At 39.6% G+C, this 16,748-nt stretch overlaps 2 protein-coding genes across 4 annotated transcripts in view; one reads left to right on the top strand and one right to left on the bottom strand.

The window, feature by feature from the left end:
* LOC138739246 (coiled-coil domain-containing protein 81-like) overlaps nt 1-2,284 on the top strand; it is a 95,568-nt gene extending 93,284 nt beyond the window's left edge. For all 3 annotated transcript variants that reach the window (XM_069890904.1, XM_069890905.1, XM_069890906.1), the window contains one exon: nt 1,970-2,284. In XM_069890904.1, the coding sequence (XP_069747005.1) occupies nt 1,970-2,096 (127 nt within the window). In that variant the 3' untranslated portion in view covers nt 2,097-2,284. The remainder of the gene's footprint in view (nt 1-1,969) is intronic.
* A 10,834-nt stretch (nt 2,285-13,118) lies between these two features.
* The window catches only part of LOC138739245 (NADP-dependent malic enzyme-like), a 130,244-nt gene continuing 126,614 nt past the window's right edge, over nt 13,119-16,748 (bottom strand). Inside the window, exon 14 of the mRNA XM_069890903.1 lies at nt 13,119-14,657. Coding sequence (XP_069747004.1) covers nt 14,496-14,657 — 162 coding nt within the window. The 3' untranslated portion in view covers nt 13,119-14,495. The remainder of the gene's footprint in view (nt 14,658-16,748) is intronic.

Raw genomic sequence — 16,748 nt, 5'->3', positions numbered from 1 at the left:
TTAAGAAACACACCATGATTTTGTCACCAAGAAAACATAATTGTTTATTCTATGTTTTAAATTCCAATATAAATACATAATAAGGAATGACAAATAGAAGGCTCTTTCTCTAAATTTTGGCAGTGACTAGATAACATATAGGACTATAGAACAACACCTCAGCACCCTTCTGGGCACCCTTCAACTGTAAGCCATTAACATTGACTTCTCCAGCTTCTGTTAAACCCACCCCTCCCCCTTCTTTTCCCCCTGTTACTTTTCCCCAGTGTGTGCACACTCAATCTCCTCTTTCAGAACCAAAATTCTCACTGCTTCTCTTATCATATCCAATTAACACTTTTTGTTGTCCTGGACTCCTCCCCCAGCCAATCTTGTCTTTATTCTGATCCTTTCCTGCTCTTTGCTTATTCCTTGAAGAAAGGTTCAGGTCCAAAATGTCAGTATTATATTTTTATCTCCAATGGATGCTGTAAGACCAGCTGAATTCCTCTAGCATTTCTGTATGTTTTTACTACAATCATAGCATCCTCTGACTTTTGCATTTCACGTAGGACATTTTTAAATGGCCAAGCCAAGAGTAGGTCTAAATGTTGACCAGGTGGAATGTCAGGAGATAGTGTGCTGTATGAAAAAGAGAAATCAGCACCAGGTCTAGGATGTAGCTTAAAAACAGTTTTGTGCTGGTCAGTTTTCCTGGCTTTGTAATTTCTGAAGGGAAGAGATTGAGCCCCAGATCTGTCCTCCACATCTAAATGATTTAGCCTTTCTGCATGACAGGTAATGAACTCCACCATTTGTATTGTCAATGCTATTGTGCCACATTTCAATGTGGAAATTCTTTCCTTCACCAAAATTCTTTGATGAGGCAATGGTACAAGCCAACCCTTGAGATCATTTTTAGAGTTTCAGAGACATAATATCTGGCAGAGCCCCACTTAGTTCTCTACCTAAAGAACTGGTTAAAATGGTCTGATTCAGATTTTGTACTTTATACAGTAAGATAGAGATGGAGTCGATCTTGCTGTCTGAGCATTTTCATCACCCCATTGCCATTTCCCTGTCATATATTGTCTCTTTGTACACCCATCAATTCCCCTATGATTCACCTGTCAACCACCTACAGTAACAGCAATTTCTCGTACTATTACCATTCTGGGATGCATTTGGTGATTACAGAGAACATGCAAACTTCACAAGAGGAAAGAAAGTGTCTCTTTTTTAATCCTTCCACCAGTGGCCAATTATATCTATACCTACTGATTTTTGACTCCATACCTTAACTAAGGTCCTTTCACTCAATCCAGGTCCTTCATAATGTTTTAGACTAAAATCAATGTTCAATGACAGAGAGGATATTTCCTATAATTAGGATTAGTAATTTTATGAAAAACAGAAATTGGAATGAATAAATCCTATTTTCTGGTGGATTTGATGGATATTTATGATACAAGTACAGTAACCTTCCCATATCATAGATTGCCAAATCTCATAGAAAGATAACATTGCAATGCCTTGAGAGAAGCAGGAAACTTCAACAGCAACTTCCTCATCTTTGTTAAACCAAAACACCTGCTTCACATTTTGCTTCATACAGTCTTACAATGGTCATCAGTGTGATTTGCATATCAGTCAGTTTTAATTTGGATATCCAAAGTACCTAATATGACACAGCTGCTGACCTTTGAATGTCTAACACCAAGGAAGGCAAGGGCTTCTAAAATATCACCATTTGCATGTTCCCCTTCAAATTATAAACCATCTGATTTAGAAATACTTCGCTGTTCCTTCTGATCTCCCACTCTAATAGCATTGTGGGAACTTTTGCCAGAAGGTCAACAATTGTTCACGACAGTATCTCACTGTACTAAGAAGATGGATAGTTAACGAGAAGATCTTCAATATTTAAGTAGTTGATAATTTGTTAACCAAGTCAAAGTACATGCTAACTATTCTTAAATTAATTTTACAGAGCGGGAAGCATTTTTCTACTTGACCAATGCAAGAATTATCGCCGTTGTTTTCAGTGTAAGCGACGTTTATCAAACTGTGGGGGGACAAACATTTGGAACAATTCATTCTTTAAAACAGGAACATAAAGAATTACCCTATTCTTTAATAAGCATGGACAGTCAAAATTCCCATCTATTTTATGAATTAATAATGGTTCAGTACATTTCTTTTGGTTTACTATGGAGCTGTTGTTTTCAGGTGTGTGTATGTTGTATTGTTAATTATTTTTGTCTCGTGATATTTTTCCATCATATAATAAATTCACATTGCAAGATGTGAACTTCTGAAATAATTTCCACCCTTGAACACATGGAGGCCAAATAAAGCCAAAAAGACCTTATTAGGACCTTCAATTATGAGCTAAGGATGTGGATACCTTCAACCCCATTCCTTTGAACACTGTAATCTGAACAGAGCCTAGTTGGGATAATTAGCATTCAATTTAATTTTTATCTGAATTTTAACCAATCAAATCTCCATTCACAATTTTTAAAAAATTTAACTGTTTTACTGACTCAAATTTTTTGGGGGGCAGAATCCTTGATACTGGGTAGGTCACATTAAGTGATGATGTGGCTTTGTTCCTTATTTATTTCTTGTATACTAAAGATATGAGCAGCAACTGGCATCTGTAATGAGCTTCAATTCTAAGCATTCTTGTATTTCTGGTTTAAAAACAATCATATGAGTTATCTTAAATTATATTTTAATAAGAGAATTAACCATTTGAGACATACAGGCTAACTATATATAAGAAGTTTGGAAGACATACATGAGAGTTGTGAAAGAGAGCTGTATGGTATATAAATATTATAAATCTGCAGATTGTGACTGTACAAAGTTCAATTTTTTAATACAATACATGCTCATATTTAATTTTTACACAACCCAACTCACATAGTAAGTCAGCATAACATACTCTTGGGGATATAAGCCACCTACTGTATAAGGGACGATGGGCAATTGAAGTTTAACATTTTTCTTTTCCCAAAAGTTATAAAATTCTTTTGAAAACTGGGAGTTAAACTCATTCAAATTTGGGAAGGGATGCTTATGAATATATACACTAGTTGGTATTTGAATAGGACATAGAATCAGAGAACATTACAGCACAGACCTGCACCCAGTCCATAGCCCTTGCATCTATATACCTGTCCAAATTCTTAAGTGTTTTAACTGAACCTGTATTCATCACTTCTCTGTATGAAGAAGTTCACCCTCGTGTTCTCCCTAAACTTTTCTCCTTTTACTCTTAACTCATGCCTTCTGGTTTTGTATCTCACCTACCTTCAGTGGAAAAAGCCTACCTGCATTTATATTGTCTATACCCTCAGAATTTTAAAACCTCAATCAAATCTCCCTTCATTTTTCTGTTTGTACAATCAGATGGCAATACATTTGATTTGAAAGTCCTAACCTGTTTAACCTTTCCCTGTAACCCAGCTCCTGAAGACAAGGCAACATCCTAGTTAATCTTCTCTGCACTCTTTCTATCTTATTGATATCTTTCCTGTATATAGTTGGATGACCAAAACTGCACACAATACTCCAAATTTGGCCTCACCAATGTCTTACACAACTTTTCCATAACATCCCCACTCCTATACACAATACTGATTCACAAAGGCCAATATGCCAAAAGCTCTCTTTACAACCTCCACTTCCAGGGAATTATATATCTGTATTCCCAGATCCCTCTATTCTACCGCACTCCTCAGTGCCCTACCATTTACTGTTTATGTCCTTTCTTGGTTTGTCCTTCCAAAATGCAACACCTCACATTTGTCTGCCTTAAATTCCATTTGCCAGTTTTCAACCCATATTTCCTGTTGGTCCAGATTCCAATACAAGCTTTGAAAGCCTTCCTCGCTGTCCACAACGCCTCCAATCTTTGTGTCATCAGCAAAGTTGCTAATCCAATTTACCACATCATCATCCAGATCATTGATATAGTTGACAAACAACAATTGACCCATCACTGATCCCTGAAGCACACAATTAGTCACAGGCCTCCAGTTTGAGAAGCTCATCCACCACCACTCAAACAATCACTCCACTTTTAGTTTTGTCCCACACTAATTAGTTACTGCTTGTTCTTTATATTCCATTCTTCACATGTGTTGATATGCTTAACACTGACAATATTTGTTAAATTTGAGAATGTGCTGCTGCTCTGTGTTGATGAACAGATACAGTCCTTGTGGTGAAAGTACTCCCATTGTTCTGTTGGATCAAGTCTTTGAATATTTAGATATAGTAACAATGAAGGAATAACAGTGCTTCGAAGCCAGGATTGTGTATGATGTGGTAGGAAAATGGAGGTAATGGTATTGCAATGCAAATGCATTGCTTGCCCTTCAAGGTGGAATACATCATTTGGCTGCTATATTGTTGATTGAGAACAGAATTCAGGGGTTGTAATTACCTGGATTTGATTTGGCCTGTTTTTTGTGTGGACAGAACAGTTTTTTCCACATTATCTGGTGGGCATCACTTTTGTGGATGTACTGGAGTACCTTGGATGAAGGTGTTGCTGACTGTGGAAAGCAAGACTTCTGCACTACAGATGGAATTTTCAGGTCTCAACGCTTCTGCTGTGTCCAGAGTGGTTCTTTTAATCACTTGGGATGAATTGATTAGAGATTTGATTCTATGATGGTCATAATCCCAGGATAAGGCCAGGATCAATTATCCACTCATTAGATCTGACTATTTGATGATGTTTCAAACTTCTCTTCACCATTCATGCACAGGCCCTTGCCATCATTAAGGATCATGAAGTTTATGTAACTTTTCTTTCACTGATTGGTTGTCCATAATTTTTGACCACATGGGGGAGAAGTTTGCACTATTGATCTGATTTGATTGTTGAATCATGTAGCTTTGCTGGTGTTATGTTGTTCTGGTATAAAGCATATTTGGATTCTTGCTTTATAGTTGCTCAGGTTGTTACATCATTTTTAGTCGAGCATGGCATGGATCCTGGCATGCTTCTTTGGCACTCCTTGTTAAATAAGGCTGGTCCCTGATCTGCTGATAATGGTGGACTTATGGCTATGGAGAGTCATGATGTCAAAGTACATACCACCCTGAGATTTTTTTTCTGGGTGAGGCAGAATTACCACTTATTGGTAGTACAAGAAAAACTATAGTTGTATTTGTATAAAACTATACAAATAAGGAACTGTAAACAGACAACAAATGTAAACAAGCCGACTGTGCAATACATAGAATAGAAAAAAAATCAATAAAGTGCCCAAGAGTCTTCGAATGAGTCCCTGGTTGAGTTTGTCATTGAGGATTCTGATAGTTGAGGGGTAGCAGCTGTTTCTGAACCTGGTGGTGCAAGTCTTGTGGCACCTCGACCACTTTCCTGATGGCAGCAGCAAGAAAAGAGTGTGTGCTGGCTAGTGTGAATACTTGATGATTGCTGCTGCTCTCCGATGGCAGTGTTCCCTGTAGATGTACTCAATAGTGGGGACGGTTTTCCCTGTGATGTCCTGCATTGTGTCCACTACCTTTTGTAGGACTTTACACTCTGGGGCATTGGTATCCCCATATCAGACCTTGACGCACACTTTCCACCATACAGCTGTAGAAATTTACCAGGGTTTCGGGTGTTGTATGAAACCTCTGCAAACTCCTGAGGAAGTAGAAGCGTTAACATGCTTTCTTCACAATGCTTTTAGTAATTTCGGTCCAGGAAAGATCCTCTGAGATAGTGACTCCCAAGAACTTAAATTTGCTCACCCTCTCCATCTCTGATCCCCCAATGGCCACAGGATTGTATACCTCTGGCTTTCCCCTCCTGAAGTCAACAATCAGCTGTTTAATTTTGGTGACATTGATTGCAAGGTTGTTGTTGCATTATTCACCCAAGTTTTCACTCTCCCTCCTAAATGTTGACTCATCACCTTTCTTTATACAACCCACTACCCCCACTACCGTGGTATCAGCAACAGTTTTGTAGATGGTGTTATTATCGTACCGAGCCACACAATTGTAAGTATAAAGTGAGTAAGAATGCAGCCCCATGGTGCTCTGGGACTGATGGAGATGTTCTTGCCAATCCTCACTAATTGTGGTTTAAAGGAGAGGAAGTCTATGATCCAATTACACACTGGGGTATTGTGTCCCAGGTCTCGAAGTTTGCTGATCAGTTTTGAGGGAATGATGGTGTTAAATGACAAACTGTAGTCGATAAAGAGCATCCTGATGAATGCATTTTTACTGTCCAGGTGTTCCAGGGCTTTAAATAATGCCAGTGAGATAACATTCACCATAGATCTGTTGCGATGAGAGGCAAACTGGAACGTATCCATTGTCATCGCTCAGATAAGAGCCGATATGCTTCATCACCAACCTTCCCTAACACTTCCTCATTGTTGATGTGTTACTGGTTAATAGTCATTAAGACAGGTTACTACACTCTTCTTGGGCACTGGTATGATTGACGCCTGTTTAAAACCCTGCTGGAGTGAGAAAGTGAAGATATCTGTGAATATATTGGTATGTTGGTCAGCACAGATTTTTAATACTTGGCCAGATACTCCATCCGGGTTGAATGCTTTCCTGGGATTCACTCTCCTGAAGACAACATGCACATCATCATCAGATTTGGACAGAATAGGATCATTAGGGGACATGTGGGTATGGAGAGGTGGTTTTTCAATGTTACTGTCATCAAATTGGGCACAGAAGGCATGGAGTTCATCTGGGAGTGAAGCTTTGCTGTCTGCTACTTCACTGGATTTGATTTTGGGACACAATTTAGCTTTTCTCGATGGATCAGAGTTTTTGATTATTGTCCAGTGTGTTACTGAAAGGTATTTCTGATGGGATAGAATGAAGGGTTGATATAGAAAGTGTGAGCATTTGTCTTGAAAATTTTATCTAGCTCAATGATGGTCATTTTTTCTGTTTTATTACTTTTGGTTTTATTCAAGGTAATTAGGCAAAATTAGCAGTAGTGTTTCTAAAATAAGATTTGTTTTTATGTCAGGTTATTTAATAAATCAAATATAAATTTCTTGGGGTGTGATGAGATGTGAAACTTTTTTTTGCAGATTTATAACCATGTTTAGTCACATAGCTTTGTGCTGTTATTTCCAATTCCCCTTAAGAATGCCTTTCTCTTTAACCAGTTTCTCCATCATCTACTCTTTTGATCTTGCAAGTCTTAGAGTCAGATTTTGTTTGAAAAGTGTATAAGGAAACATGTTGTTGAATATAAGTATTGGTGTTCTGGGTGAAAAGTGGCAAATAACATGGTGCCATAGAGTGCTGGTCAATGATCATCACCAACAAGCATGAATGTAACCGATGTTCAATAGATTTGCCACTGTAGATCTGAGACTCCCCCCCCAACAAATCTATATTCTGATGCTCATGACGGATTTGCCACAGAATACTCACCCTGGCTCTTAAAGCGTGGTAATTATATGGCTAATCCTGTTGACTTTCAAAGGTTCCCCACCTGAGACAATATATTTCCATCGTTCACAAACCCGTAATGCGATGGAATACTTTTCACTTGCTTTGATGAGACTGAGCAGCACCAACACTCAAAGCCATTCAGGAAAAAACCACCCATTTTATGGGCACCCTATCTATCACTAGCATCATTAATTCTCACCTTCACCAGTGCACAGTGAGAGAGCAGCTCCCAAATCTTTGCAGGATCACGAGAATACCCTAACCAATAGGTTCCTCTAAAACTGGTTCTCAACCTTTTTCTTTCCACTCACATACCACTTTAAGCAATCCCTTACTAATCACAGAGCACCTATGACATAGGGAATACTTAAAGTGGTATGTGGATGGAAAGAAAGAGGTTGAGAACCATTGCTCTAAATGTTGCATACCTTTCTGACTTGGAACATATTACTATTACCTCATAATTGTTTGATCTAAATACTGGAACTCCCCAACCTTCAGTTTTACCTTTACCAGAAATAGGCACTAAAGGCTGGCCTTACCATTATCACCCCAAGCTATTAAAAATGGATTTAAAAAAAAATATTAGCCCTTTGCTTTCAGGGATGTTAATAAAGCAGAGCTGCAGAGTTTGCATAAAATAGAAAGGATAAGTAAGCTGAAAGTCTCCTCTATTACACACAAGCAGAGGTGACTTTCAGATTATTTATTCCTTCCAACCTTTCTATTAATGTTGAAATGATTTTGATGTGACAAAAAAAATCATTATTTGTATGATAAGTTGTTCAAAGCTACAATGGCAGAAAACACAAAACAAAAAATGTAAAATGTTGTGCAGGAAGTTTTATTAACCAAGAGGATGAGTATAAGTGGTATGATTTTGGACCAAAATGTGTTCTACTTTGCAAAGAAATGTAATGTCTTAAGTATAGCAAATGTGTGTTACATTTTTTTGTCTGCTCTATGGTTATATTTAAATATTGAGAAAGATAAATATTTGTGAATGTACTAATTTGCACGTATTTTTAAATTATTGATTTGTTGCCAATAAAACTTCAAATTACAAAATCAAAAAGCTGCATCTGTTAGTTGAGTACAGATCTCAACTTTATACAGTAGTATAAGAACGAGCAAGAATTTTAATACTGGATTCCGTGACATGAATGGGGTGTAAGATGAGCAGAATAAGCACAACCTGTCCAGTGCAACCAATTGTATGGAATGATAGCTTGAAACATTTGCAATGTCAGGCTTTTATTGGCATGCTCAAAAACTGAGCAGATCAGTGATTGGAACACCTGGGGAAATTAGAAGTTAGTCTTCAGAACAAAATTAGCTTGAGGAAGAGTTTTTGAGAGTGGGGCTGAATTTTTATAGAGCTAGAAGGAAAAATGAATAGTGATGAAGGGAAAGATCCAGATAACCCATTGTAGAGAGAAAGGAAATTGAAGGCAGTAAACTAGCTGTGGATTTGAATATATTTTGTGCAGGCATTAAGGCTTAAGACAATGCAGAATGGGGGAAAAGAATGGCAATAAGGGAGGAGAGAAAGAATTTGAAAGGTAGAAATTGTTGGTCGTGCGTTGGGACCCAGGAAATAAATATATAATTTGTGTGTACACAAGTTTTGTGTTGCCTTTTGAATGCCTGATTTCACAGGTTCTCTTGCATTGACAAAAGATTGAAAAATAGTCAAGCATTTGTTTAATTGGGGTCAAATTAAGTTTCAGCACCATAATGCTGATAAAGCAATTATCCAGTTATGAGGCAGATCTGTTTTCTTGTTATCCACTTGATGGAGCTGAAGGATTCGGAATTGAAGTCAGCGAATTGAGATGACAGTTCAAATTAATTTGTCCTGCTGTTGTATATGATATTGCACAATTGCATTCACAATGTTAGTGTGACTGGCTGTCCATGTCTGAATCCAAAGAAAACAAGGTAACCCCCACCCCCTTAATGGAGGTAAATGGGATCAGTGTAGATGGACAAAAAAGGTGGTCATGAACATGGTGGGATTAAGGGCCTGTTTTTCTGCAATGTAACTCAATGACAAGCAGTGAAAGCCTTTCAGACTGTCGTACCCCCAAAGTAATGGTTGCATTTTACAGTCAATAGTACTAAAGACCTTTATGGCTCCACAGACCTTTGTTTATTAGGCTTTTAAAACATTTACAAAATAAATCCTGAAAAGTTTCCTGATTTTACTTCTTTAATCTACATCAGTACTATTGTGAAGTCATTAGAACAATTCATGAAGAGGCAGTATTTATACCATAATTAACAAGGCAAGTCTTCCAAAGAAAAAGAAATTAATTTACCACACAGAAAATACAAAATCTTTCAGCATTCTCTGCACAAGCTTGGACCAGACATGTGCTGAACTCCCAACAAGCAGAAATGGTCAGTAACTATTCCCAAAAACAGAGAAATGCTGGAGGAACTCAGCCAGTCTCGCAGCATTCACAGAAGATAGATTATTGACGTTTCAGACCTGAGCCCTTATTGCAAAGAACATGAAGATTTCAGAATGAAGACTGGCAGGAGAAGAGTCCAGACCAACAAAATGTATTAATTGGATAGGATAAGAGGTGAGAATTGATTTTGACTCTGTGAAAGGAGACAGGGAAAAGGTGGGGGGGGGGGAAGGGGGAAGAGAGAGAGAGCTGGGGGAGATATTTAATAGAAACCAGAGAAGTTTCTGGAGGGTACACGTCAGAAGATAAGGTGTTGTTCCTCCAATTTGCATGGTCTTAGTCTGGCAGGGCATGCAACCATGGACAGATGTCAGCAAGCTGGAGCGGGGAATTGAAATGGGTAGACACTGGGAGATCCACGCTATTGCAGTGGACAACACTGAGGGGCTCAACAAACTGATCTCCCAGTCTATCTAATTTAGAGGAGGCCACAATGGGACCACCAGATGCAGTAGATGACCCCTGCAGATTCACAAGTGAAAAGTTGCTTCACTTCAAAGAACTGTTTGGGACCCTGAATGGTGGTGAGGGAGGACTTATGAGCACAAGTGGGGCCACAGGGGAAGGGGCTAAGGGAACGATTAGTGGGGATGGAAGAGTGGACAAGGGAATCACGGAGCGAGCGGTCCCTGTGGAAGGTGGAGAGGGGAATATATATCTAATGGTGGGATTACATAGCAGGTAGCAGAAATTTGGAAAAAGATATGTTGAACACGGGGGATGGTAGGATAGTAGATGAGAACAGGGGGAATCCTGTCCTTGTTGCGCAAGGGTGTGGAGTTGGCCAGGGCAGATATGAGGGTGAGGGCAAAGTTGATGATGGTAGAGGGAAAGCCATGTTGTTTGAAGGAGGAGGACATTCCTAAACATGGTATGTCTGAACATGCATTTGCATTTTGAGATTATTTTTGATTTCAGCATTGGGAAATGGAATACATGTTTTCATTATTGGGTAAGCAACAAGTTTCACTATCAGCAAACAAAGAATCACTGGAGGAACTGAGCGGGTCAGACAGCATCCATGTAAAGAAAAGTCAGTGGTTTAGCAGAAACCAGAGAAATCAACGTGAATGCCATTTGGTTGGACAGTTCCAAGAAAGAATATTAGGTGTTGATCTTCTAATTTACGGGTGGCTTTTGTTTGGCAGTACATGTAGTCATAGGCAGACATGTTGGCACAGGTGTGGGGTGCAGAATTGAAATGGTTGGCCACTGGGAGATCCCTGTCATTGATGCAGACAGAACAAAGGTGCAGTAGATCACTCCAGCAGATTCACAAGCGCTGCTTCACTTGGAAGGACTTTTTTGGGTCCTGAATGGTGGTGTGGGAGGATGTGTGGTCATAGGATGGTGCCAAGGAGCTGATTAATGGGAAGAGATGAATGGATGAGGAAGTCATAGAATGAGCAGTCCCTACAGAAGGTGGAGAAGGGAAGATGTGCCTGGTGGTGGGATTATATTGAATCCTTACAGGGAACTGGGTGTGAAGAATTTTAGTCAAAGTAGTTGTGAAAGTTAATCTTTGGCTTGGCTTCGCGGACGAAGATTTATGGAGGGGGTAAATGTCCACGTCAGCTGCAGGCTCATTTGTGGCTGACAAGTCCGATGCGGGACAGGCAGACACGGTTGCAGGGGAAAATTGGTTGGTTGGGGTTGGGTGTTGGGTTTTTCCTCCTTTGCCTTTTGTCAGTGAGGCTCTGCGGTCTTCTTCAAAGGAGGTTGCTGCCCGCCGAACTGTGAGGTGCCAAGATGCACGGTTTGAGGCGATATCAGCCCACTGGCGGTGGTCAATGTGGCAGGCACCAAGAGATTTCTTTAGGCAGTCCTTGTATCTTTTCTTTGGTGCACCTGTCACGGTGGCCAGTGGAGAGCTCGCCATATAACACGATCTTGGGAAGGCGATGGTCCTCCATTCTGGAGACGTGACCCATCCAGCGCAGCTGGATCTTCAGCAGCATGGACTCGATGCTGTCGACCTCTGCCATCTCGAGTACTTCGAAGTTAGGGATGAAAGCGCTCCAATGAATGTTGAGGATGGAGCGGAGACAACGCTGGTGGAAGCGTTCTAGGAGCCGTAGGTGATGCCGGTAGAGGACCCATGATTTGGAGCCGAACAGGAGTGTGAGTATGACAACGGCTCTGTATATGCTTATCTTTGTGAGGTTTTTCAGTTGGTTGTTAAGATATGGTTGTTAATAGGTTTGGAGAAAGAGATGGACAAAGTGAATTTGAGGTCGGGGTGAAAGTTAGCAGCAAAGTAAATAAAGTTCATGAAGGCAGCAATAGCAGGAACCCATATGGGTATCAACTTCAAGTCAAAGGAGTAGCCATGGATACCACATGGCCAGCAATTTTAATTCTGCAAGCCACTCCCACACTGCCAAACCAGAACCACCTGAAAAATGGAGAAGCAACACTTAATATTCCATCTGGGCACTCTTCAACAGATGACATTAACATAGATTTCTCCAGTTTCTGCTAGATCACACCCCGTTCTCCCTCTCTTCCCTATCCCCGTCTCCTTTCCTCTAACTCTCCACCCCTTCCCTCTCCATTCACAGAGCTATCTCCCTCTCCCCTGCTTTTGCTTGTTCCCTCCCTTCTCAATCCACTGCTTACTCTTGGCCTGTGGCCCTGTTCCCCTCCCAGCCCCAAACATTTTATTTAGGCACCTGCCTACAATTTTCTTGTATATTGATGAAGAGCTCAAACCTGAAACATTGGTAATGTATCTTTATCTTTGCTACAAAGTACATTGTTTGAACTGCTGAGGTTCTCCAGCATTGTGTTTTTACTTCAATTACTGCATCTACAGACTTTCCATATGTAGAAATGGTCAGTCAACATTTTGGGTTTGAACCCTTTATCAAGACATGTAGAGAAGTAAGGGAATAAGTTCCTAACAGCAAGAACAGTGCCTTTTCTAATTTTCAGTCACCCTGATTCCCATCTGATTCTGCTACCATCTCTTTTTCACCTCCCCCGTACTTTTTTCTCTAACTTTTCTTTCTGCAACCCCATTTCTCTCTCCACCTCCCACACCTGACATATTCTCTATCACCTCCAGGCCTCTCTCTCAGCTTCTGTTCCCCCTTTATACAGGTGCTCCTTAACTTACGATGGGGTTATGTTCCAGAAAACTCATTGTAAGTCAAAAAAAATTGCAAGTTGAAAAAGAATACTGCACCTACCATCTTTTTAAATAATTACATTTTGAATACCTTTATTCCACACTGAAAAAAACATTAACATACACAGCTGAAAGAATGTTTGAAGCATTGCTCTACAATTGCTTGTTGGATGGTGGGGATGCTAAAGTGACAGGGTCAACAATTTCATTCACTCCTGATGATGCTCAAGAACAACTCATAGAACACACTGTGTCTACAACGCTTGTTGAAGGGATTTGTAAGTTTCTTGAGTTTTGTCTCCAGAGTAATTGCTTTCTTCTTTTTCTTCTCACAAGAAAAAGTAGACACACATAGGCATCCAGTAGACATGATGGGTTGTTTACAGTGCACTTAAGTAAGGGAGCACCTGTATATGTAATTTCATTTATTGTATATTAATCTTAATAAACAGTTCACTCCCAAAACATTGATTGACCATCTCCACCCTTAGATGCTGTCTGATTCTTTAGTTTGCTCAAAAATCCAGCATCTACAGCTTTTGTTTCTGTTACCGAGTTTGCACAATTCGGTTATATGCTATACAGATGGGACATTGAATTAAAGTTCTTTCAATTACTAAAAAGGATCATTGTATTTGTGCAAGTTAGGATTTCTCCTCTAAAGATATGGCAAAAGGTTTGTCAGTTTGAATGCTAATGCCAATTAGGATCCAAGTTCATCCAGTCTTAAAATATTCTAACAAGAGAATCTTTAATTTCGCATGATTTGATGACTTTTGGTCTTCCAAAATAACTTGATTCACAACAGGTTTTGTTAGCTTACCCAGATCCTCTCTACACAACTTTAAAAAAAAAATACAAGCACTCCAGATGCATCCAAAGACAACATGCAATACTGACTCTGTACCTGAAGAACATCCTGTAACTCAAACCAAAATAATGGTACCATAAACATGAGGAACAATGTGTACAGAAAAGGAACTTAACTATATTTTTATGCAAACGTTATTCTGACAACATGGCTATTTGCTTTTATCAGACTATACAGTTTAGAGAACTAAGAACTTGTAGGCAATTTCAATGTTTGCTTTGACCTTCATCATTGCAAAGCAGTAAAAAGATAGTCTGTTCAAATGGCAAACCGAGCTTGGTTAAGGCAAAAAAATTGATTAAAAAAAGAAATGCTATACAATTCCTGCAAGTTATGATGGGAAAAGTAAAATTAACTCCTGAAAGATTATCTCTATACACTTGTTCATGAAGAATAGTATTTGTTCCTGGGAAATTAATAAATGAGAACAGATTTCTTTTTAAAAGTGATGCAATAGCCACATCTAATGGAAGTATACTTGGATGTGTTTAGCGTCATCAGGCTTTGAGAAGAATATTCAAGCCAATGACTTGAGAGAGGCCTTCCAACGTAACTCTAATGGCAAAAGGTATTATACTTTCTGGACTTCCATTGCATCTTTAGGCCATTCGTAGTTATCAAATACAAAGGAATCATAATCCGGACTGTAGACTTGAGCACGAACAAATGCTTCTTTGTCCTTGGGCTCAGGGTACCAGGCAGCAAGGCTGTTTTTATAAGCATAGTCCACGATCTATAACAAAAAAGAATCTTTCAGGCAGACAAATCGATGTCACAAAATCTGACTTTCCTTTCATGCTAAGGTTTGAATGTTTTTTTTTAAAAACAAAATTGTACAGGGTTAAAAGATCACCGGCTATACTATGAAAATGTGTTGGGAATTCAATTATTTAAAATTGGAGATTTTTGTACATTGAAACTATTAAGAGGCTTGGTAGTACATCCCAGTTCATTTTATTTTCAATAGAATATCCATACTTGTATGATAATGACCATTTGATTAAGCCCAGAGTATTAAGAAACATCGAGGGAAGGGATAATTAGTTTGGTTGACATGCCTACTGGTACATGATTGAATAGGAAAGAGACACCTCTGTCCCTAGTTACCATTCACTTCCACTATCACTCACTTCCTGAAAGGAGAAGATACATGCAAGGCAGAAGTGAAGTTGTAGAGCAGCTATGAGGTTACTGGCTTTTAAACCAATGTGCAGGAGAGGGGGGGGTAACTGGTTTTTGTCACTGAGATTTTATACATCAATTGTTGATTTAATGTTTTCTTGATCTGTGTTAATCACAGATGGTTCGTTTTTAAAGAACAAATACGATGGATGCTGGAATCTTGAGAAAACACCCAATTGTTGGAGGAACTTGGTTAGAAATAGTCAACGATTCAGGTCTGGACCCTTTATCAAGACTGAAATGGAAAAGGGGAAAAGAAAATGAGGGAGAGGCCAAGATGAGATAGGGTGTGAGACAGTCCCAATAGAGCTGCTCTCTTCCTCTACTAACTGTGCTATTACCAGATCAATCACAATTCATTTTTCCCACTTTGAGCCCCTTTTACTCCTGATCTCATTTCCCCCCCAAGCAATTTGCAAATAATAATAGAGAAATTATCACCATTGTGGTTCTCATTTCAATTTTGCTACTAATAATCCCTCGCAAAACATCCTTTTCCATCTCCTATCTATGTCATTGGTGCACTATGATGCATGGACCCTCCTCATGCCATTCTAAATTCCTCTCTAATACAAGCAAAAATTTTTTGGGATTCTGACTCTCCTGCAGAGAATGGTGTCTGTTCCTGAGATGAATCAATCCCTAATGACTACACTTGTAATCCCAAATTGAATATTTTCTTTGCCATGGTGCAATATCCACTTAGAACGCCCTGCCAGCCCTCATCCTTATAAAGATAGGGAGGAATAAAAGTAGGAACTTCAGCCCTTTGAGTCACCCTCTCAATTTCTCCATCTGCCTATTTTGTGGTCACACCCTCCTTCCTCTCAACCTGAAATTTGAGAGGATTAATCTAAGGGGTACCAACAAAATCCAGGTAACTCTCCCTCATCCCTAATGTGCTAGTGTCTGAAACCCAGAATCCAGCTCATCAACTGTGAGGTGTATTTCCACAGGCAATCTTTCAATGTTCCTCCATGAGCTCCTACTCCCTGGCTGTCCCACACATCTTTAAACCAAGTAGAATGGAGCTGGTGGTGTGTTACTTTACACTGAAGATCCACAAAGGTCTGTGCTTCAGATGGTGGCTCCTTTGCTCAGTGGTCTTGGGCTCCTGGGGAACAGAGTACATCCAGGGATGCAGAGCATCACAGTGGGAGAACACATCCCCACTGGAAGGAGAAGTTGAGGAGAAGACCCTACAGCAATGGACCAGTCTGGAACATAGTGGCTAAAGGATTCACACCAGGCTATGGGGTGCTAGAGACTGGTTTCTAGGAACCAAGATTTGAGAAGGTGCTGATGGTGAGCAGGGTTCCTGAATGGTCTTGGTTGCTGATAGCTTCTTAATTATTATGGGTGTTCAAAACCAGGGCACAAAGGAGGGTGTTCACTGAGGCTGTATGGCTACAGTTGTTATGGGAGCGCAGGAGGCAACAGCATCAAAGTAGTGGGATCCATGCACAATCAATGTTGTTTCAGTTTCTCATCTTGATTGTGGTGCTGTAGCAGCAATGATTTACCAAGTTTACACACAATTAAAGAATACACTCATTCATTTATTTCAGTATAAAATGGAGTTGACTCTCTTTATTCCCTTCAGACACAATTTTTCATCTCCCCAAACAACAGCCTGCTAAAT

The sequence above is a fragment of the Narcine bancroftii genome, chromosome 7 (assembly GCF_036971445.1).
Source record: "Narcine bancroftii isolate sNarBan1 chromosome 7, sNarBan1.hap1, whole genome shotgun sequence".
Lineage (NCBI taxonomy): Eukaryota > Metazoa > Chordata > Chondrichthyes > Torpediniformes > Narcinidae > Narcine > Narcine bancroftii.
This window is presented reverse-complemented; position numbering and strand designations above follow the sequence as displayed.